Source organism: Temnothorax americanus, unplaced genomic scaffold, assembly GCF_048541705.1.
Source record: "Temnothorax americanus isolate GAGA-0224 unplaced genomic scaffold, ASM4854170v1 Scaffold3, whole genome shotgun sequence".
NCBI lineage: Eukaryota > Metazoa > Arthropoda > Insecta > Hymenoptera > Formicidae > Temnothorax > Temnothorax americanus.
Genome location: NW_027509442.1, coordinates 4,055,780 through 4,078,319, shown reverse-complemented (window position 1 = coordinate 4,078,319; position 22,540 = coordinate 4,055,780). Strand labels below are relative to the sequence as shown.

At 39.3% G+C, this 22,540-nt stretch overlaps 2 protein-coding genes across 14 annotated transcripts in view; one reads left to right on the top strand and one right to left on the bottom strand.

The window, feature by feature from the left end:
- LOC143900059 (uncharacterized) overlaps nt 1-1,936 on the bottom strand; it is a 34,752-nt gene extending 32,816 nt beyond the window's left edge. The window contains exon 1 of one of the 3 annotated variants that reach the window (XM_077410990.1): nt 1,699-1,936. The gene's annotated coding sequence lies outside the window, so the exon portion shown is untranslated. The remainder of the gene's footprint in view (nt 1-1,698) is intronic. The other 2 variants (XM_077410989.1, XM_077410991.1) reach the window with 2 other exon arrangements.
- A 1,690-nt stretch (nt 1,937-3,626) lies between these two features.
- Nucleotides 3,627-22,540, top strand: part of Rdgb (retinal degeneration B) — a 35,588-nt gene continuing 16,674 nt past the window's right edge. For 7 of the 11 annotated variants that reach the window (XM_077411004.1, XM_077411003.1, XM_077410999.1 and 4 more), the window contains exons 1-7: nt 3,628-3,802; nt 17,721-17,963; nt 18,516-18,852; nt 19,266-19,405; nt 19,514-19,631; nt 20,756-21,176; nt 22,210-22,370. In XM_077411004.1, the coding sequence (XP_077267130.1) occupies nt 17,886-17,963; nt 18,516-18,852; nt 19,266-19,405; nt 19,514-19,631; nt 20,756-21,176; nt 22,210-22,370 (1,255 nt within the window). In that variant the 5' untranslated portion in view covers nt 3,628-3,802; nt 17,721-17,885. Of the gene's footprint in view, nt 3,803-14,834; nt 15,023-17,720; nt 17,964-18,515; nt 18,853-19,265; nt 19,406-19,513; nt 19,632-20,755; nt 21,177-22,209; nt 22,371-22,540 lie in introns of those variants that run through there. The other 4 variants (XM_077411007.1, XM_077411002.1, XM_077411006.1 and 1 more) reach the window with 2 other exon arrangements.

The following is a 22,540-nucleotide window of genomic DNA, read 5'->3' as shown; positions in this document are numbered from 1 at the left end:
GAGGTGCGAGTTCGGTTACTTGGTGTATCTCGTATTTTTCATCTTTTATAAAATACTCCCAGGTGTTACTAGACGTTAGGAAACGATACGGTCTTATATTAAAATGCAGGCACTGCTATTAATAAAATTTTTACGCGGCTAGACATGCGACCGGTTCGTGCAACCCGCGAGGTCGGGTAAGTCTTAAAGGAGAACGAGCGATATCGCGGTATAAAGCCGCGGATCGATACGCAGGCATGTCGGCCGATGAACTGGCGCTTATGTGTTCGATCGATCGATCGATCGATCGATCGATCGAGAGAGAGAGAGAGAGAAAGAGAGAGAGAGAGAGAGAGAGAGAGAGAGAGAGAGAGAGAGAGAGAGAGAGAGAGAGAGAGAGAGAGAGAAAGAGAGAGACTGTCCGCGATGAGCGATCTCTGTGTGCAAAGTAAAAATAAGACACGAGCATAAATTAATCCTTCCGGTCGAACGAAATTCCATGGCACCAAACGAAAAGCGAGGGCGATTCGTTGAGTTTTTGTTTTTGTTCCTCATATTCTCTCCTAATCTCAACGATAAGTGTAACGACAGATTACACTTATCGTTCAGATTAATAGAACTTGGGGACTCGGCTACAGTTTCCTTCAGCGGCGTACAGCAAGATAGTCTTCTCGCCGTGAAAGTAGATTAATAGACGGTTCGCCCGGTCATATTGAGCGACACCGGGAGCGACGCCTCGTTTTCGTGAATTTTTTTTTGTAGGGCGAAAATAAATTATTCCCCATTGCGCACTTCTTTGCCCTTTGTTCTATCATAATAATTAAAAGTTTCGATGTAGGTCTATTCGTGATGAAAAAGGCGAACTACGCGAAGAATACCGTGACAGCTTCAATAAGTAAAAATATCGCGGAACGGGAACAATTTATGAGTCAGAGGAAATTACTTGAATCTATACTCTTTTGCAGTTACGACTCATCGGTATAGCGGTAATTTGCGCACATTAAGGAGAGCGCTTCCATTTAAATTGGGAATTTAGTACAAAAATTATAATACAACACTGTTTTATTTAGAATTTCCTCGTGTTAGTACAAATACCGCGATGACATTTTACACACCAACATGCAGAATTTTTCTATAGATTTTCCTTATCCTTGTCGGCACTATCGATTTTTTAAGAGCGGTATATCGAAGTGTGGGAGGTCTTACGAACGTAAATGTCAGACTTTATCTACGGGGTCACGAGTACCTACCGAAATCGTTGGATAAAAAAAATTTTCTTTATCGAAACGAAGAGACTTTATTATTGACAGCGAATCTTCCAACTTTTATTATATATATATATATATATATATATATATATATTATATATATATCCGTGTAATAGTAAATTAATATTTCCTCCGAGTTTCCTGTGTTCCCGATACTCCTGCCTCCTTCATTTCGGATTTTGTGCGTATCTCGCCGGTTATTCATCTCCGGGATATATCGTAAAATATGCTTTATCGCGAGAATAAAGACGACGAGATATACAGGATTCGCTCTTGCGGTCTTTCCTTAACACTCGCAGAAATTAACTCGAGGATCCTTCTAAATCCACGCTCCCTGTACGCTCCGAGCTCATTTCGGGGGCCTCGAGTATTTTTCTTTTACTTCTCTGAATCTCGCCGGTCCTTCGCGGCTTCGACGCGTCGCGGGAATAAGGGCGCACCCGGGATTTACCTACGTCGGCGTCGTCGAGAAGATCGATGAGGAACGTGCTCCCTCCACGCGCTGCGCCGCGCTCAACTCGGCTCCGCTCCGTGCACCGGTCTACGCGCCGGGGAAAACGATGATCGTTCGCGGGATATTTTCTCGATACACCTGTTCTTTCTTTCTGCTGGACTGTCGTTGCCTCTGAGGAGAAGCCGCTCGCACCGGCGACACCGAGAACGTGACGTGCGTTCCCTTGCAACCCTGCTGTAACTGGCGGATTTTCACTATGACGACCAGACAACCAGGGACGTAACTAGACAACTAGAGTAATAAGGGCGCAGGAGCGTCCGCCGCTCGAATGCACCCTTCCTCCTTCACCCTTACCTACCTATACCCTAAATCTTTGTCCCATTTACGCGAACGATACGTGCAAGCTTGTTGTTGGCAACATAATTACGATTCATGTAAATTCTTGACTGTTATATACATATATACATATTTCAGAGAAATATTTTAGAGTGTCTTTTAATTTATAGTTGCTTTTCTTCAAAAAGCTCGCAAAGCTGATAACTTTTAAGATACTAACGATTAAAATAAGGAGTCTCACACGTTCTAAAGAGTAACATCCTTTTTTCTTAATTTTCTTTTATAATTCTCGCAAAAGTTTTAAAAAATTGTCGTGGACCGATTTCAGTCATTGATATTCCTGTACGTCATTATCGCTCCGATCTATAGCGATTGAAACATAGGCATAAGAATATCACATGTGAGTTCTATAACTAGGGTGTAATACAAAATAGATTTGTGAATAATTTTGACACCGATGAGATGTCTCAAAACATTTCCTACATTTTGTTCTGGTCGTTCTGCTGTTTGTAAATTGAGCGGAACGCGGAATCGTCATGGTGGGTTTTGAATGAAACAGCTGACACGCCGGCGCGATCTGCGCACGCAGCGAATGATCATTGGCCGCTTCTGGTACGACCATCGAAGTTGTCCACGAACATCAGCGTTTATGAAAACGTGGTGTTGTGTCATCAAACTCGTATCATTAATATCAGTTTCGTTGCGAAATTTCCGTTCCATTTTCGAATTGAATAATCAAATTGATTAATTTCGGAATTAGACAAATTAGGCAAAAATCATTGTGAAAAAGGATGTTGGATTTATTTTTTATGAGCAAAAAATATTTAGGTATATTATGAAACAATTCGAGAAATTTTAGAGTCGTGCAGTGATGCAAATGTTTGACGAACTCGAAGACGCGAAGGTTGAAACATCGAGAAATTATAAATATGTCACAATTAAAGATTATATATATAAATTTATCAAAAAATTTGTAATTACTATTGATACACATATACATGTATACAAAATGCTTTTAACAAAAAAAAAATGCTAAATGGAAGTAACTTAGTGCCTCTGGAGACCATGCACCTGGAGAAGATTCCAAGAATGTGTTGATAATGATGAAACAAATAAAGACAAATAAAGACTTTTCAAAAAGACAATTGTTTTTGTCTTAAATACATTTGTCTTTATCGTGTTATCATGATATCTCGTGTCTCATCAGTTCTGTCTCTTCAAAAAGTTACTTCCACATAAGTATTATCAATTTTGAAGCACCCTTATAAAAAAGTATAGAAAAATATAATATTATGGAATCGTAATAGAATTTGAGAATTTTGGAATTGAGTCGTGCAAACGTTCGAGGATGCTCGAAGCCGAGGTTCGCGAAGATCCAAAAATTGAAAGATTATAAATGTCAGGGATTAAAAAATCTGAATACCTCCGATAGACGCGTTTAATATCGTTGCGTGAAAATACTGGAAGAAAGAATTTTCGCTCTTTCGCTTGTTCGAGTCATCAATAGGTACGGCATTGCGCTCTTAATTACAACGGCGCAGGCGTCGAAGAAGCTACCTTATCAACCGAGATGACATCCCAACGCAGGGTCTCGCCTTGGTCGCGTCCGAGGAGTCGTCGCGTGAAAATGCCGGGGAACACCTCGCGGCCGCACGATCGTCGCGTGTGATCGTTCCGCGTGTAAACCGTCGCGAGTACCTACGATCAGAGCAGTCCTGCAATCGGAGCACCTGTGTCGGCGATTCGGAAGCTCATTGGGAAATCGGTAAGTCGGCGATCGATTGGCGCGTTTCGACGAATGCGTATAAACGAGCGACAAATCGACTGCGTGCTTGGTGAACGGCAGGAAATTGTCGGCGAATTGCGAAACGGCGCGCGTGATCGTCGCTGCGAATCGTCGAGCAATTTGGATGGCCTGGTGTTCCGGTGATCGATGATGATGGACAGTAGCGTACGAAAGAATTAGACGAGGGAACGGGGAGGAAAAAGAGAGGCACACGCGAGAGAAACGTTTAGAGAGGATTTTTGATGTGAAATATTATATCTTACTCTCTGTCAGAGAACCTTCCTCCTCCATGTGAGAACCTTAGCCCCGCACACACACGCGTTACAGTTGCTATACATTTCTTTCCTTTGTATCAATCACCGTGATATGACCCAGTAATATGACAGAACAAACATATAATTATACTGATAAATAAGATAACATAATTCTATTGTGTTCGCGGACAAAATTATCCGTTCGGTTTGAAAATGTTGTGACATTAGGGATCATAGATGTAAATAACTAAATACGCATAAGATAATGTTAGGAATATTACGTTTTCTAAACAATTCGTACATTACTTGAAAATTTATTTCATTCAAGTTATCTCGTAGAATTTTAGCACGTGGAATAGAATTTTAGACTGGTGAAATTGTACCTGTTCGCACACACAAACTTAGGAAATGTAGTATATATATATATATTTTTGCGAGAGAGAATATAATTAATTTAATATAATTAATTAAATATATATATATATATATATATATATATATAATATAACTGATTTTTATGACGTGATTTATAATGGTATCTGTTTAAGGCAGTTCTACAAGTTACTTCTAATTGTAAGTTAATATATATTTCAATGCTGCTGCGTATATTTCAGACAATTAGTCACCACGAATTGTTCATATATTCATGGATTCACAGATACTTGACTTCATGAATCCCAAATTCATTGACCTTTGTATTTGCATATCCTTGAGATAGAATTTTTAGATCTGTAGTATAGTTTCATAATGGTTGCAATTTTAGCAAACTATGGATATAGATTTCAGATCCGGAAATCGTTTATTCGACGATTCTAATTCCATAAAATTGATAAAAATTGTTTATTTTTATTCAAATCTAAAGACGCTACATAGATAAAAGCACTTTTGAATAATTATTTGGAAAATATTTTGTCCTATACGATTAGCAAGTTATTATGTATTATTTTATGTAGATAGATATTTTTAACTAAACATCTCATTTCTATCTTATTTTTCATTCGAGTAAACTTTATCAAATAATCTTATGCTTTTTTAATCGTATTACTAATTGTAAGTCTAATAAACTAAAATTATCTCATAAGAATTTATTAAATACAATTTGCAATTATTATTAGATATCCATTAGGTCTGCCATGGAATTTTCTCTTTCGCTGTGGATAATATATCGCACATAAAAATTTTAAATTTATAAATCTTCGATTCTTAATCGCGATTAATCGCAGTTTTAATTTCGTTTTCGCAAATGCAAACTTAAATTTAACCGGAGGAGATAATTTATTACTTTTATCGCGCGTTTAACCTGCCCTATTATTATTTTGAAAACAAATGTTTTTCAATCGCACAATCGCGCTTTTCGCTTTTCACACTCGAATTTGACATTTGCGATTAATATTCCACTTTACGGAAAATGTCGCGCCCGTGGCGTCCAGTATAAATAATATCCATGCACTCGTGTCTCGTTATTATTTTACTCTCGTTACTGACGTTAGCAACAGAGCGGAGGACATCACAATGTTGACGTCGCGTCGGTTGAATGAGAGCGAATTTCAAGTATCTCCCTTTCTCTCTTTAAGAGACGTCATGAGTGACGTCAAACATTTGGAAAATCGATTAAGTGTAGGCTCGCCCCAATTTTCGGGTGGAAAACTTAATAAAGCTTAATAGTGGAGAGAGGATAATGAGATTTAAGACTTACATAGATAAAAAATAATAGGATTTTCTCATCCATGTCTACATCATTGCGTTCATATTGGTCACTTCCTTCTTTTTTCCAATTATAGAAAATGTCCTATGTTTTAGTTCTATTTTAGTCCTAAATGTCTTATTTATTAAAAATAATGATGAAGAAATAGTTTTGTATTGACTTGTCAGAAAAAGATATAAACTTTTGTTGACAGAACGCAGTCCAAAATGTCCAGAAAAAGCTAGCAGAAGCTGAGGAAAAACCGCTACTTTAATAACTTCAATTATTTTGATGGTTTAATTACGCGATATCGCAAGCTTGTTGTTATATTGCGGTTAATGGATATGTACTATATATACGACGCGACCTCGGAGATTCTACGTGCCGAGCGATGTAATTAGGTTTACGCAGCTGAATGATGAACATGATAAACCGCACACGCGCCGTCCGCTATACTAATTATGGTATGCAATAATTAGAAATTGAGACTCAAGAAGCGTGGTCGATTTATTTTCCGGCAGCATCTGTGCCTTCGTAACGAGAACTCTCTTAGCGGTTAATATAAATACATGACGAACATAAATGCCGCAAAATGCCATAAACTTTCAGGATTGTGCGCACGTTGCGATGGAGAGAAAAATCTCTCGAGAAATTATTCGTTACCCTTGAATCCGTTACGGATTTGTAGATGCTTAATTTCGCAGGACTTTGCCCCTATCGGCTTTTTTTATTTCAAGAGCTTTTTTTCAATAATATAAAATTGTTAACCTAAAACACTTGATTTTGTGTGCAATTCTCAGTTCTTTTATTCGATTCCGTAATTCCCTGGGTCTATATGTGTTTAGAATTTTTATTTTATTTCCAGCGTTTTGTTCTCTAGCGGAACTTTCCGGCTCTCTGAATTCATTGTCTCGCAGACTTTTTTTTTTAACGGTCTCTTGATTCTGCAAACTGCGGAATATATCACACGATATGTGATTTAACAAGTGGGCCTCGATTTAACGAATTTATTCCCATATATATGTAGTGAGATATTTTCTTATTTCTATGTCAGATATTCGATAATACGTAATATTTGATGCACAAATGATACATCTTCTATTAAAAAATTAAGAAATATTTTTTTGTAAGAAGTACAATACATTAGATAAGTACTCGAGACCGTATTTTAGTTGTAAAAACGAACGAGAAACAGTAAATCGAGCTTCATAAATGTAAATATATAATAAAATCATACTTTTTAGAGTTAATTTTAAGCGGATCTTATATGCTATCTTGATAAGTAATGTTTTAGATTAGAGTAATCTTTAATTAAATAATGATAATGACGATATTTGTGGCGATCGTGGCGCATCGGAGAAATGTGCGCTGCTCCGATGAGTCGAAGATCCGAGTTCAAGTCCGACCGAAAATCGTTGGTTTTTATTCGATCGCCACATATCTCGAAATCAGAAGGTAATGATAATCCACTGAGAGTATCTTGCCACGAGAACCCCTCTATATTTAGAGAAGGTGCTGGCCCTCCAGGTTGGAGGTTGGGAGTTTAGGCTGTGTGACAACCTATTCCCAGAAAACAAATCTTGTCTCGAAACTTGAAAATTTGAGGAGACCCGAGTCCGACTTGGACCGTAGCTCCACTGGATATTTATAAAATATTACGCAAATATCACGTATATCGGAAATATTACGATAAGGTTAATATTATTCTGTGCGGTTTAATAATCCATGTCTTATCATATTCCATTCGTCTACTATTGTATCGTGTCTTTATAATGTACTAGAGAACACTACGATAGAAATATTAAATTGAAAAATTTTCAATATGTAATTATACATACGTGGTCCATATATATTAATATTTTAAAAAGTATGAAAAATTACTCAATTTTTTAATATATCATTTCTTTCTTATTTTTTTGATAAAAAGAAAATAGTTCGCTCTTTTTACCAAATACGCACACTAAGATGCATTCTATGTGTTCAATTCCAAGATAAAATAAAGTAAATGTAAAGGAGAAATTTCTTATACTAGTAATTGCAAGCATCCTCATTTACATACTAACAATACAAGCTTTTTGAGAATTCTAACGACAAAGGAGATATTTAGATATTTTTCGAGCGATATACATGATCATGGCATGCACTTTGAACATTTATGCGCGTTTCGTGTGCACTTTCATTTACAAATGTCGCTACAACGAAATGTAGGACGGGAGGGGAAAGGGGAGAATACATTGCGTTTTATAACTATTGAAAAGAATCAGGGCTAGGAAGTGAAGAAAAAAAGGATGCGGAAGGAGATTAACGAACATTAATGTCTTAATTAACTTTTACGAGATATAGAATCGAAACTCATTTGTGGCCCAGCAAATTAGTACGTAGATCTTTTATGCGCCGTACACATTTCGGCCGGATGTTGGGTCACACCGGGAGCGTGCCTATCCTCGGAGAGTGGAAAGGAAACTTCGACCCGCCCTTTTGAAATGTCAAAGGTTGCCGCGCAAGTCGCATCGACGTACTCCCGTTTCCCAGGAAGCAGCCCCTGGTGCGAATCTGGCGGCATTGTTTCCACTTGTACGCAGGATAATTCGCTGTCATCCCACGAGAAAGCAAACAAGTAGAAAAATAATATCTCGGATATCCGTTTAGGAAATATTAACGCGCGGACACGAGATCAATAATATGCTCCGAGCATTTATTCGGGACATATTCATACATATTTATCAATAAAACAAATAAATAGTCCGTCGACGAGGCGTCAACGGAACGGAAATCATACATAATTCACGATGGATTTCCATTCCGTTCGAAAATCAAGTTTATACGAAGTTTAATCGAATAAGAATCGTAAATCTCTTTCTCTTTGTATATGGGTCAATACTATAACAAATGCGCCCGGGGGACGGAAAATTCTTATAAAAAGATGCGTAATCGATGGTCAATACATTTCTGGTAATCGTGCAAATAAGTTAAGAGCGGGCATTCTTATTTTATCGGTGAAAAAACCCCCATGTCTGGTGTCGCGGGGTTAATTATAATCTTAACGATCCGCCGTGATCGATGCTCGGAGCCTTTGGTATTTTCGCACAATTATTGTATTAATAGCGTACCGGAATAGCCGACAAGTCGCGCTGCTTCCCTCGAAAGGTCAGACCGCGGTGACATTACAATTCGATCAAATTCTGAATTTCCCATTCGTCGGCCGCGCGGCGTGAAAAGACAAATATTCGCGACTCCCGAGAGCCGTAATTAAATGCCACGCGAAAGATCCGAGGCGGAATTAAAGTGCAGCCCTTTGCCGTCGGCTCGCAAACAATTTTATTTTCCTTCGCTCGCTCGATATTCAATCTTTATGGGAATGAAAGGCCAAATAGGGTTTCTTGGCGGGTGACGCCGGATATTGCGACTAGGACTAAATTTAGGGCATGCAAACCTCGATTAATCCTCTCGCTTCTTTAGAGAACGCTGTAAGTAAGGTACATATAATATATAAACCCTTTTTTAATTTATATTAGATTTATAATCTCGCAGTATAACTTTGTCGTAATGATTTTTTTTATTTATTCTGCATATTACATACATAATATTACACGGGTTATTATATAATTTTATTATATCATAAAATAACATATATAATCTTATAATTATATTGTTTTATAATAATATAATAATAATTGTACGCTATCTACGGTATCTTATATGCTCTTTGTTTCTCAGATCGGTCTTTTAACTCTAATAGTGCACAATAGTAAGTCACGCTACTATTGTGTTCAGATGAAAAAGTTGTTTTGAAGAAACGAATCTTTCCCGATTGAACTTTCAAGAAAATTATACTTGGTCGCGTGAGGCAAATATGGAAATATTTTCCGCGGGAATTGCGATATGCAGATGGCGGGCAGTTTACCAGCTTCCGTCGGGTCCAGATATAATGGCGTGTCGATAAAGTGTGGATTGAGCGATGTTCCCGTTTGTCATGCGACGCATCCATTCGTGAGCGTGACGTCTTCGCGTTTAAGTGCACTCCCCTATTAATCTCATCTTCCCGAGGGATTAAACGGGGCCGTCTTCGACGTCTCATTAGATCCGCGTCGGCGTCGCCATAGCAAAGCGTATCGCACCGTCGCTTTTAGGGTTTCGCAGGCAACGTCGGGCATTATATCACATCAGTATCGCATCAGTAATCCGAATAACGCGTGTCACCATTTCAAGTTTATTTTCTATTCTTTTATATTCTACATTTTTTGTGTGTAGCTCTTGCGCGTTAATTTTATTTCAGTAAATGTCCGGAACCTCTGGAAATTTAGCCAATATATATTCATCTATTCTATACCGGATTTTCCGTATTCGTTATTCATTTTTCTCCCTCCAACGTAAATAATTATTCACGTGTCAATCGACTATTGACTGATAATCATGACGGTAACTTCAAGCGAAAGGAGCGACACTTTTCGTGGTTGGGACCCTTAAAGTCTCAGCCGCATCTTTCACCCCCAATTTCCCTCGAGAGAGGAATTCCAAGACTCAAGCGAGAGGAAACGTAAGGCGATACACGAGGTATAACATGACATCGTTCGTTCGTACCTGGACGAGGCCGTCCGGTTTGCGGTGCCTGACATTCCGACGAAAGCTCGGTATGTTCGAGAGATCGAAGGACTGCGAATCGCGAACCGTGCCAGAGAGTCCAGAGACAGATCCGTGCTCACCTCCGACGCACGATGATCCTCGCTGCGATCCTTACCCACCGTGCCCTTCGCCGAGACCGCCGTGTCCTCCCGAGCCGCCAACTTATTATCGCCCGCACTCCGGTAACGTTGGGAATTCCTCCACGCGTATCTCGAACTTTCCCGATAAATTCGCGGCTCGCGGCGCACCAGGAATCTTGCGGCGCCGAGATTTAGGTGGCTCGAGATTAGAATTGCGAACGATGATTTATCGAAATGGAGGACACATATATGTATACAGAAAAGCGAGAGAAGGACAGAGTCACGTGTATCTCTGGGATAATATCCTGGAAAAATGGAACTTTAAGTTTAGACTATTATATACAGACCCTCGTATAACACGGGGGATTCGTTCCATGTTATATGAAATATATGAATCTATATGTTATACGAGTCACATAAATTATACATACATGGATTATGTATGCATATATATGGAAACATATATTTATAAAAGATATAAAGATGGGAATGTAAAATAAAATGAATATTAAAGATATAATAGTAAAATATTTTTTATTTTATTTTAAAATAAGTAAATATTAAAAATTTTCCGTGTTGTACGAACCCGTGTTATATGGAGATCTATATAACTTTGATATTTATATTATACATATAAATATATAGAAAATAAAATATTTATTTTTACGTATAAATATTAGAAGATAAAATAATTACTTTTTAAAATACGTAAATTTAACGCGATATATAATGGAAAAGGAAAAAGTTATTAAATATCATACGAAAATTAAATGTAATTAATCATCATTTCAATTAATTTTATATTTTTCTCGATTTCCTGCAGATTAAAACCAAATTTAAGTACCTACAATTAATTTATGTTATCAGTAATAACTCAAAATCTAATTGAATTTGCTTTATTTCGATATATTCTACCTTTTATTTCGATATTTCACATTCATAAAGAGGAATATGCATGGATCGAGAATCGAGTGCATGGCACGAATTTAATTTACCGACGGGTGAGACCGACCGACGAGTAGAACGCAATTTAATTTCACTATGGAATTTCTAGCGATACGCGTTGATCGCATGTAAATAACAATACGACCGATTATGGGCGCAGATCCACGCAAGCTCGCATTTTGGCGTATGCTGTCATTGTGCGTCGCGTTACCTCTGGTCGTGGTCATGTCGGCGATTACTTACGCGCGGCAGCGAGAAAAAGCGAAGCAGCCGAGGGAGCCGTTCCTGGATCTTCCGTATATGCGTCGTCGGACTAAGGTTCTGGTCCCCCACATTTGTCAGAAACTGTCACGAGAAACAGGACTTGAAAAATCTTTTTACCGTTATGATCTGGTAGTTCCGGCGCGAATGTAGAGACTCTCTCGATCGCGTCCTAATTTATGTCTGCAAACGGCGAGTTTCGCGATCGATTCTTTATCAGCGAGAATTTAATCGTTGACGCGGCGATAGGAGTATAGGAGGTATTCCGTATACAAATTTGGAAAATCATTGCAGATCAACCGCGGAGCGATTGCATTGCAAATCACTCGTGGAATTTATATTGCGTTTAATTGAGTTGATGAAATACGAAAATGCTTGTGAGATATGATTAATTTGCTGTTAAATCACACAATGTTTAAGACGCATTAGTGCTGGTCTACGCAACCTTGCTTTAAAGGGTATTTAAGCTCTAAGCTGTAAGAAATTGACCAATCACAGTCGAGTATTTTCTTCACATTTTATTGCGATTGGTCAATTTCTTACGGCTTATAGAGCTTAAATATCCTTTAAAGCAAGGTTGTAGACCAGCACTTACAAATTGCTTTTGTAGAATTTTCAAATTGCATTGATTAAGCATAACAGTGAATGTAAGGTATAACTTGCTTCCTTCTTTAAATTCATAAATTCACAATGAAAGTATAGCGAATCAATCTTGATCAAATCTATTTCGAAAATATGATTTTTCAAATATTTAATGCGCGAATGTTTCAGAAATCTGTGCAGTCATTTCTTTTTTCTTTTCAATTTTGCAAGATGATTAAATTGTAACACAAATTTTTACAAATTTTTATTCGGTCACTTATTACGGTAGTCTATTTTATGTCTCTTTGACTGCTAGACCTATTTCCTTGGTAATCTCGGTTATTGACTAATGAAGACCCACAATTTCACTGACCTTACCTTAGTTCTTATACTATATTCTCTTATACTATAAATTTCACCATAATTTTTGCTATATATTTCGTAAAATTCGCAAAAGAGAGAACGACGGAGGAAAGTTCTCCGTTGTTTTGATTTTGGATTTGTAAACAGAGCCATTCTCCAGTTTTGTTATATCTCTCTCAACCGCGTGAGCTTTTTTTTAGTAACTCGATGCAAAATTAATTTAAATTTGTTTGTCTACTTATAGAATAAAATTAATATTGCTAATTTTTTTTATCATTAAAGGCTTTACGTAGCGAATCAATTCTTGATCGAATCTATTTCGAAAATATTATTCTTTCGAATATTCGATGCGCGAGTGGCTAAGAAATCCCCATCCATATATAGCTTTCATTTTTCTTTCAACAGCCATTTCCTTGGGGCGATGGGAATCACACGTTATTCCATAATCCTGTGAAAAACCCGGTGCCGCCGCACGGTTATGAAGTCGAGGATCCAAACAGAATCGCCAAGAAGGCGGGCAATTAGCAGAAGCGTGAGAATAACTTGATCCTGTTAGTGGCAGCTGGAAATAGGCGAGACAAATATGATGGCTTGTCTGCCGACACGCGACGGTCGTTTTAATTTTTAATCGGTTCTTGTCGCCCCAGAGAGAGAAAGAGAGAGAGAGAGGGGGGGGGAGGGGGAAGGAGGATCGGATATGAAATATTAAATTTTAATTTGGACTCTCGGTTGCATAAAGTGGTTGTAACTCGTTTATCTATTACTCACCTAACGCACGGTGACATTTATTTATTCGAAATTGTTGTGGAAATATAATTGTTTGAAACCGCTGTATAAAAGTTTCAATAAAAAAAGATTTCCAGAGTCGCTTTGTTAAAATTGTTTCTCTTACATTATTATATCTTCCGTCATCTAGACTGGTGCTTTTTTTCATACTATTCCTCTCACCGCGACTGTATTAAATTTAAGCGAGTAAAAGGATTAGGGAACGCGGTTTCTCACAATTTTGAGATTTCGAAAGATGTAGTTTCCGAGAGAGATTGTTCGGGGATTAAACTTCGGCTTGGGACAGGCCTCGAAAGAGGTGAGATTTTTTTTCAGGGCACCTCACTGTCATCAGATTAGAGCGACAACAACGGAGGGGTTCCGAAAGGGTTAAGGTGACTCCGGCGGGAACGAGACGCGCACGCCGGAGTCGCGGCGTCGCGACGCCGCCGTTTTCGATCTCGCCTTCTCGCGGGGGTTCGCCGGCGCGCGATGAGTGGCGCAGCTGGTCTCGCGCCTTCTTGGCCGTTCGGGGGCGATCAATAGACCGGGTGGCGGCGGAGGACGGTGGTTGTCCGGGCAGTGGCGAGTTAACCACCCCGGCGTCACATTTCTATTATCTAACGACAATTTCCGGTATCACGTCTCCATTATCTCGAAACGATCCCCGGCGAGATCTCACGTATATCCGCCACGCGGATATAGGAGGAGGGAGGGGGCGGAGTTATCTTTGAGCTCTGTCATCGCGGAGTCGTCACGACACACGGCACCTTCTATTTCAGAGACGCGCAAATACGTCGATTCTCTTTCGTATACATTTTACGATAAATCGCTGATAAATAATATGATATGATCGCTGGATCATGGTCTTGGTCAGCGTGTGATCGCACGGGAAATTCTCCTTTGGGAATTCCTCAGTAAATTGCTTTCGCATTATTATTATTTTTTTTTTTACGACAGATCACTAGTATACTTTTCTATCATAAATTATGATATAACCCTTATAGTACAAAAATGTGCGATATCTGGTGTAAAATATAAAAACGTGTTGCAAATGCATGGAATATGAAAGATATCACATATCTTACATGCCTCAAACGCAACGATATGCCGCTTCTCGTGTACGGTATATAAGCGAGTCTCTTAAACCCTTCAATAATTAAGAGAGAAGAAGGTAATCGCAACCTGGACCACCCTCGGAGCCGATACATAAAAAAATATCTTCAATCATGTGACGTGCGTAAATCGTTACGCTACGGCGCGGCGGTCTACGGCGCGCGAGGCCTGCTCTTTGTTGTAAAATAACATGTTTGTTCGCATTGGCGCCGTTTAATTTACGGCCCTGCCCGCGGGCTCGTCGGGTCGCGAGGTATACGAGCTCCGATTGGCCGGCAGCGATTTCGCGGGTTCGACGAGTCGCGCGTGCGATCGCGGCCTCCTTCCGCTCCGCCGTCAGTTCAGTCGGTGGCGACGCGTCGCCGTGTTCGCGTGTTGTGTGTCGCGTGTGTGCGCGCCCTTCGATGTCACTTGGTCCCGTCGTCGTCGTCGTCGTCGTCGAGCCGCCCCCCTTAAGCACCCTTCAATCGCGTCCCCGCCGTCCCCGCTGTGACATCATTCGCATCATTGTTTAACCCTTTTATCGGTAAATTAAACCGCCCGCCTTTTTCGCCGAAAGCTTTTCGACCCGTTCCTTCTTTTTAATCGGAGCTACGTGAATTCGTACGATATCGGAAAGAAAGCTACGAGTTTATTAGTTTATTTTCCTTAACTAATTGCGACGCGTATTAATTTTATTCTGTGTATCTTTATTCTCTCTAATATTAAAAAAATTCTTGTCTTTAATGTTGTCGCACGATATCGTTACTCTTACGAACGGTTTTGAAAAGCATCATAATGAACAAACATAATACGATAATGCGCACATTAATATAAGAGCTCATTTATATTTATTTACGAGAAATGTATACTATGGTACTGTGTGTCATCGACTTTAAAAATCATTTATATTTAAAGAGATTATTTAAAGAGATTTCTTAAAAATCTCCCCTCGCGATATATTAATCGCGATTAATTAATAATCTGTTTCACATTTTATTCATCGTCTTTTAAAACTCATTCTTAATTAAATTAATAATTCTATTTTATTAAGCATTCTAACGCTTTATTTCTGTGAGTGTTGTACATTATATGTCTATGTGTATGTAGTTATACATAAGTTGTTTTTTATTAAATTATTTTTCTTATATATATAATATATGTGTATAGATAAAAGTGATTTAATATAAAAAAAATTCTTTTATAGGTGTAGAGAATAAGAGTTCATTCACTAAAAACGGTGCAGGATCGACGAATTGAATTCTTTTCGCAATTTATCGCGCGTTTGTGTGAAGCGACGAACAGAGGGCGAATTTGGAGATTAAAAGCTCAATTAGAGCGCACGTTCAGCGAGCGCGATCGCAAAAGTCTCCGAATTGGACGGAGTGGAGTGACACGCGCGTGCAATGTTCTCGTGTCCCGATCCCACATATCTCGCTCCCGCGAAGCGGAGTTTAAATCGGGACACGAGAAAGATGTAAAAACTCGGAGAGAAGTATATCTCCTCCGGAAACTACGCCGCACGTCGGTGGTGCCGTGAATGCGGTACGTCCGACGTTATCGTCAACATCCACTGCACTCTCGCTCGACCAGAGTAAATCTTGTGCATTTGTGCAGAACTCGCAGCACGGCGATTAAAGTTTGCAATTTTGTGTGTGGGTGATGTATGCGCGTGTGCGTGTATGTGTGTGTGTGTGCGCGCGTACACGTATATGTTTACAGAAGCGACCGTGGTCTTATGAATACTGGCGGATTTTGCAGCAGGCCGATCTGTGCCGCGTAATTGCCGGCTGCTAATTTCGCGCGCGGTATAAAATTCACGTACGCACGAGCGCCGGGGCTGACCCGCGTATAAATAAACGTTTCGCGTAACGCTTTGTTTATTGCTTCTGCCTGATGGATGCGAGACATTGCGAGAACGCGGCTGCCGCGAATTATTCGCTAACAATTAGCGATTTGCATGCGGGATAATATTTTACGCGTGAGATTAGGGACGATGGAGAACGAATTAAAATGTGTTACCTTTAAAGTATCAAATTGACGAATTTATATAACAATGAAATTGAATGACAATGAAACTGACGAATTGTCTTCCTGCTCAAGATCGCAAAAACAGCACTTGAAACACAGTGTTCTTTTCAAGAAACGTTTGCCTCAGGCTCTGATATATAATTCAAACTGACAAAAATAAGATAAAGTTAAAAATATCGTGAATTACGTGACAATTTGTATGATTATTGATAATTTAATTAACAGCTCTCGCGCTCGAAATACGCATATAAACGTCACTTCATTATTCAATACTGCACATTATCCATTATTATTTCGCTTAGCTATCAATTATGTACCAAGCTCACCTGTATCGCGATAAACAGATACTATTCACGGAACATGCGTTGATAAAAACGACCAATTACGTAGATGGCAAGCTTGAATTTTTTATTCCTTATAGACATGAATTTATTGCTGGCGTTGGCTATTATGGTTATTTGCTATATTTTGAACCATGACTAAGCGCCGGAACTACGAATGTTTCCGACACAGTAAATATTTGCGTCAATAAGGATGCGATATTTACGTATATCGCTGAGCGCAAGCAGCAACAACTTATTGCGATAGTTGCGATGCGATCGACGTGGTTTGCGTTCGCCACAACGTGTACCCTGCAATCAAGATGAGAGCTGTAGAATTTAATTCAATCAAAGAAAGTCCAGCGGCGCACAGCTCGGGTATAATGATAGTAATTCTCGGTACCTATCAATTTTCCTCGTTTTCGACATCTTTTTTTTGTAAGAAACGAGTCGACAATTGAAGCGTGCGTCATTTTCAATTCTAAACAATTCCTTTGATTACGCAATCTTTTTGCAATAGTTGAAAGAATATACTCTTGTTATATATACAATTGTTTTATATTTATCGATATTTTAACATTATGCGAATTGTCGTTAAGTATATGATGCTTATAAAAGTAGAATACTTTTTTTTATGTTTGCCTTTTATTTCTCGCTCTTACTTACTCACTTTTTGCCGGTGCTTTTTTTCCCAAGCGTTGCCATTATTCTCGAGATAATTATTAAGCTTTTATATCAAGCTCCGTTATTATCCGATATACGAACGCGTGAAATCTAAGGATTCTCGAGTACTATCTACGTAGCAATCGTAGCTTGGTATTTTAAATGCAGATCGTCCGCAGATGCTTTACCGATGTAAAGCGATATGGAAATATCTTCTTTCTACTTTTGCAGAAGATTACACTTGACGACGCAAAATGGAGACGTCACTCGTGATTCCTGGCGAGAAAGATCTCTTGAGGTGTCGCGAAGACGTCGAACGCGGCGGCGTCCGGTATCTCTGAAGGGGAGACGCGCTTTGCGAAGATGCACGGGTGATACAGGACAGGCTCCAACAAAATGTTGATCAAGGAGTATCGCATACCGTTGCCTCTCACGGTAGAGGAGTATCGAATCGCTCAGCTGTACATGATAGCGGTAATTATCGCGTTTATAACTCATCGCGTCGGCCCGCGTGTCGCGAGAAAGGAGACTATAAGCGATTTAATCTCGATTTACTTGTTGAAATTTATTTACATTTCGCGTACTTTCGGCGAAACATCTATATTCTGACTCTACGAAAGCTAGATGGCGAATTACGGAGAGTTTATCTTGTACGAAGCCGTAAATTTCTCATTTCTCTTTTCAGAATTGTAATAAATTATGCATATTAGCCAAGTAGATTGTGCGTACTGTTCAATAATGATTCTAACGCGATTAATTTCCTTCGTAAAACACGTTATTCAAATGCTCGCTCATCCGACATCCTCGGTGTTATATATTGTTTTTGTCCCTCGCGATTATTGCGTCTATGTCTTATCTTTTTTTCCCCTCTGGTTTTTCTTTCTATTTGCGTCCTTCCCGCGTGTATGCCCGCGCGACAGCGGCCGTTCTTCCACCGATAAAGATAAGGATAAAGATTTTATGGCCGACGCGGCGAATGTGCTCCTTAAGTGATCAATAACCGTTCGTCCTGTGTAACTCGCGCAGAAAAAATCTCGGGACGAGAGCAAGGGTGCCGGTAGCGGCGTGGAGATAATCGAGAACGAGCCGTACAGCAACGGTCCGGGCGGTAACGGGCAGTACACACACAAAATCTATCACGTGGGCAGTCACCTGCCGGGCTGGTTCAAGAGCCTCCTGCCCAAATCGGCGTTGATCGCCAAGGAGGAAGCATGGAACGCCTATCCGTACACCAAGACCCGCTACACGTGCCCGTTCGTGGAGAAGTTCTCCGTCGAGATCGAAACCTATTACTTTCCGGACGACGGTCACCAGGAGAACGTCTTCAATCTCACCGGCAGTGATTACAGGAACAGGATCGTGGGTAAAGAGGAAATTAGATTAGATTATAGACGAACACGGAACACGACGTTGTCACGCCATTCAACAGCGATGTAGTTGAGCCTGAAAGTAAAAATACCGCGTGAACTTCGTGACGTAAAATATGTATGTTCGTCTTAACAATAGACGAAGCTCACAATATTTCTCAAATAAATTTCTCGATAATGTTGTTCGCTAATTTTCGTATACGATTTATCGATCACTATAGAATCGTTCATTGTTGTGGTTTCTTGTTTGTTAGAACTAGGATTAGTTATAATGATTCCCCGAGTATTCAGAAAATTTTTACCGTTGCTCTTAACGATGTTATAAACGACCGTTGACTTTTAATAATTAAGAAATAACGCGGTTGTGTCACACTTACTCCGATTGATTCCGCGACAATTTGTTCCCAAGACCTGATCGACATTGTCAAGGATCAGCCGTACGGGGCGGACTATGTGAAGGAGGAGGACCCTAAGCTGTACATGTCGGAGAAGACCGGTAGAGGCCCGCTGGAGGACACGTGGCTGGAGGATTATTGGGCCGATGTGGAAGTATACATCTCCCCATTTCTCTTCCTCTTTCTCTATCTCTTTCGAAGAATTTTACACCTATCCGCTTAAGTAGTTTCACCGTTGATACATTAGCGATTCTCTCGCTAGGGAAAGCAACAGCCAACGTCGTCGGGAAAGTCACTAATGTGCGCGTACAAGCTATGCCGAGTAGAGTTCCGTTATTGGGGCATGCAAACGAAATTAGAAAAGTTCATACACGACGTAGGTTAGTACCGTTACGTGCTCACCACTTTTGCCCTATCTTGCCCTTTGGATGCCGGGCATTTAACTCTTGACATTTTTATCTCGAACGCGAGACTGCCCTTCACCGGGCCAGTTTACCGGGAAGAACATTTCCCAGAAATGAGATTGGTCTTTCTGAAAATTCTGAATAAAGATATCGCATGCTGTTTCCTTCGGGATGAAACGAAATTGGAGAAACGTCAGCGCTGCCAATTTAAGTACGCGTTTTCTCTTCGCAGAACTAAGGGTTCACTTATTCGGTATACAGAGTGTCTCGGAAGTTGTGCATTTTCTTGGAACGAGTCAAAAAGGAGAAGAAGAATCTCTTCTTCAATATTGCACAATAAGTGAGCACGGAAATATCGATTTTGAATTTGTATAAAATGGAAACATTTAATGTTAAATATTGAAAAACAAACAGTACATAGTAGTATAAAAAGTTATATTGCAAAGTTACAAGTTACAAAAAAAGAACCAGTTGAAAGAAATTGCACAATATATTGTGTATTGTAATTTTGTATTTGTTCATGTTTCGCTTTTTTATGAATAACGATGCTTTGAGTTTGCCAAATTTAACACGATATAAATTCTTATGCAAAGAGCCCGGCAGCTAAAGGGTTAACTCTTTCGATCATGAATCTTTGTTCTGTTAAAAAGAATCTTATTTAATTTAGGTTGCTTTAAATTAAAAGTTAATCGTGGCTTAAACTACCGTTTAAGTATTTATTAAAAACAAATTAATTGAAATTTATTAGAATTGCAATTCTATCGTTGATCCCTAACATTTTTCTGAACATCTTTTGAATTTCGAATACTAATTTAGATATTGTAGCTTATTTATATACTTGTTGAAGTCGAAGCATGCAAATAAAAATAGATTTTTAACGTAAAGACTTTTTGTCTTCGAATTAGCAGAATTGTAGCCTATTTCATTATCAATTCGCTATTACTTTTGTCCACGCAACATCGGGCGTTGCCACGCTTGCCGTTGCTGGAATATATAGCTTCTTCCTCCCCGTGACACACAAGAGGTCGTGATCGAAAGGGTTAATTTTAACCCGGCGCACCCGGTCGGCCGTGCGTGAGACGTATTAAGGTCGGTTCCAGCTCTGCGGAAGACGATGGTGCGGGCGCACAGGCAGGCCTGGGCCTGGCAGGATGAGTGGACTGGTCTGACGATGGAAGACATCAGGGAGATTGAGCGGCAGACGCAATTGGCGCTGCAGCGGAAGATGGGCCTGGGTGACTCGGAGGACGAGCTCGAGGACGAAAATCGGAAAGCGGGCGCGACGGGAACGACGACGATCACGACAACAACAGCGACGTCGGCGAACGCGACGATGACGTCGGAGGAATCGGCGGTAGCCAAAACGCTGGCGGCCACTCTGGGCAGCATCGAGAAGAACGAAGAGGCGCAGACCCCGCTGTCCATCAGGAAGCCGTCCGACATTCCCATCATTAACACGGCGGCCAGTTCCGAGGGCGAGATCAGCCCCGAGGACTCTCCGATCGACGTGGATGAAATCAAGTAAGATTATCCCGATTCTACCTTATTCGCTTCCCGCAAAATATTGACAGTTGTGCCGATGTGTGTGAACTTACATCCTCAATCAAGATTTTATTTCGAAGAAAGACTGAGCCGATTTTTCAGAAATTTGTTTTTGATTATTTTAAACATAGTCGGAGCATATCCAGAGTAACGTATACAAAATAACAGCGTATAATAACGTAGAATACTCGATAAATGCATCTACTTGGCGAGAAGAAGATCTTTTTTGACAATGAATTAAAGATACAGAAGAAAATTTTTTGTTTAATTATTGGATGACAGCTTTTGAGGAAAACGACTTTATATAACTATATGTAAAAATGCGGAAAAATTTTTTCATTACGTATTTATTTAATATTTTTGTATCTATTGTCCATAAGGCATGTTATGTATGATAGAATTTACTTTTATATATTATTATTATTATTATTATTATTATTATTATTATTATTATTATTATTATTATTATTATGTATCAAGTAATATTTAATATCATTTTGCTTTCATTATTTTCTTAAAATGATAAGATAATCGCGAATGCACACATATCTGTGCGGGGTTAGTAGTTTATGGCTTTGATTACAGCTAACTGCCATAAAAAACTGCGTTCTAAATGATGATAAAGTAATGTGATAATAATTGTGTTATTAATACAGGACACGATATTAAATTTCATTTATGGTTGAATGAATTAACACATTATTGACCGAGCAGAAACTAATGCCTGTAATGCTATTTTTCACACAAGCATACAAAATTTACCAAAAATAAATAGTATAAAAAAAAAATCACACAACAAACAGTGAAAGATAAATATAATCGCAAATTCTATAATGATAATGTCATTTTTATTAATTTTAAGCTCTAACTTCGCACGAAGATTTAAACTGTATGCTCTAAACACGAGTAAACTCGTCGTCAGACAATAACATTCGGGCAATGAGAGACGAGGTCATACGTTTCAATAACATGTTAACAAATTAATTGGACTAAAAAGCGAGCTGCGTTGTAGAAATGCGGCCGGTGAAAAGGCCAAGAAGGAGTGGATGAAGAGCAACGTGCATTCGCCGAGTTCGAACAAAAGCTTCGACATCCAGATCGCGAATTGGAGGATGGAGAGCATCGTCAGGGAGTCCGAATCCGGTAGCGACGACGAGTTCTTCGATTGCCAGGGTAAGACTTACGACGCATGCGTACGTATAGCATGCATGTGATAATTTAGAGAAAACGCATTAACACGGTTCGTAATAAATGAATGATAGCGGATGATAATTCTGTGACACGCTGCTTTTCGTCGTAAGTCTTAATGAGTCTTAAATAAATCAATGACAGACCTAAGACGA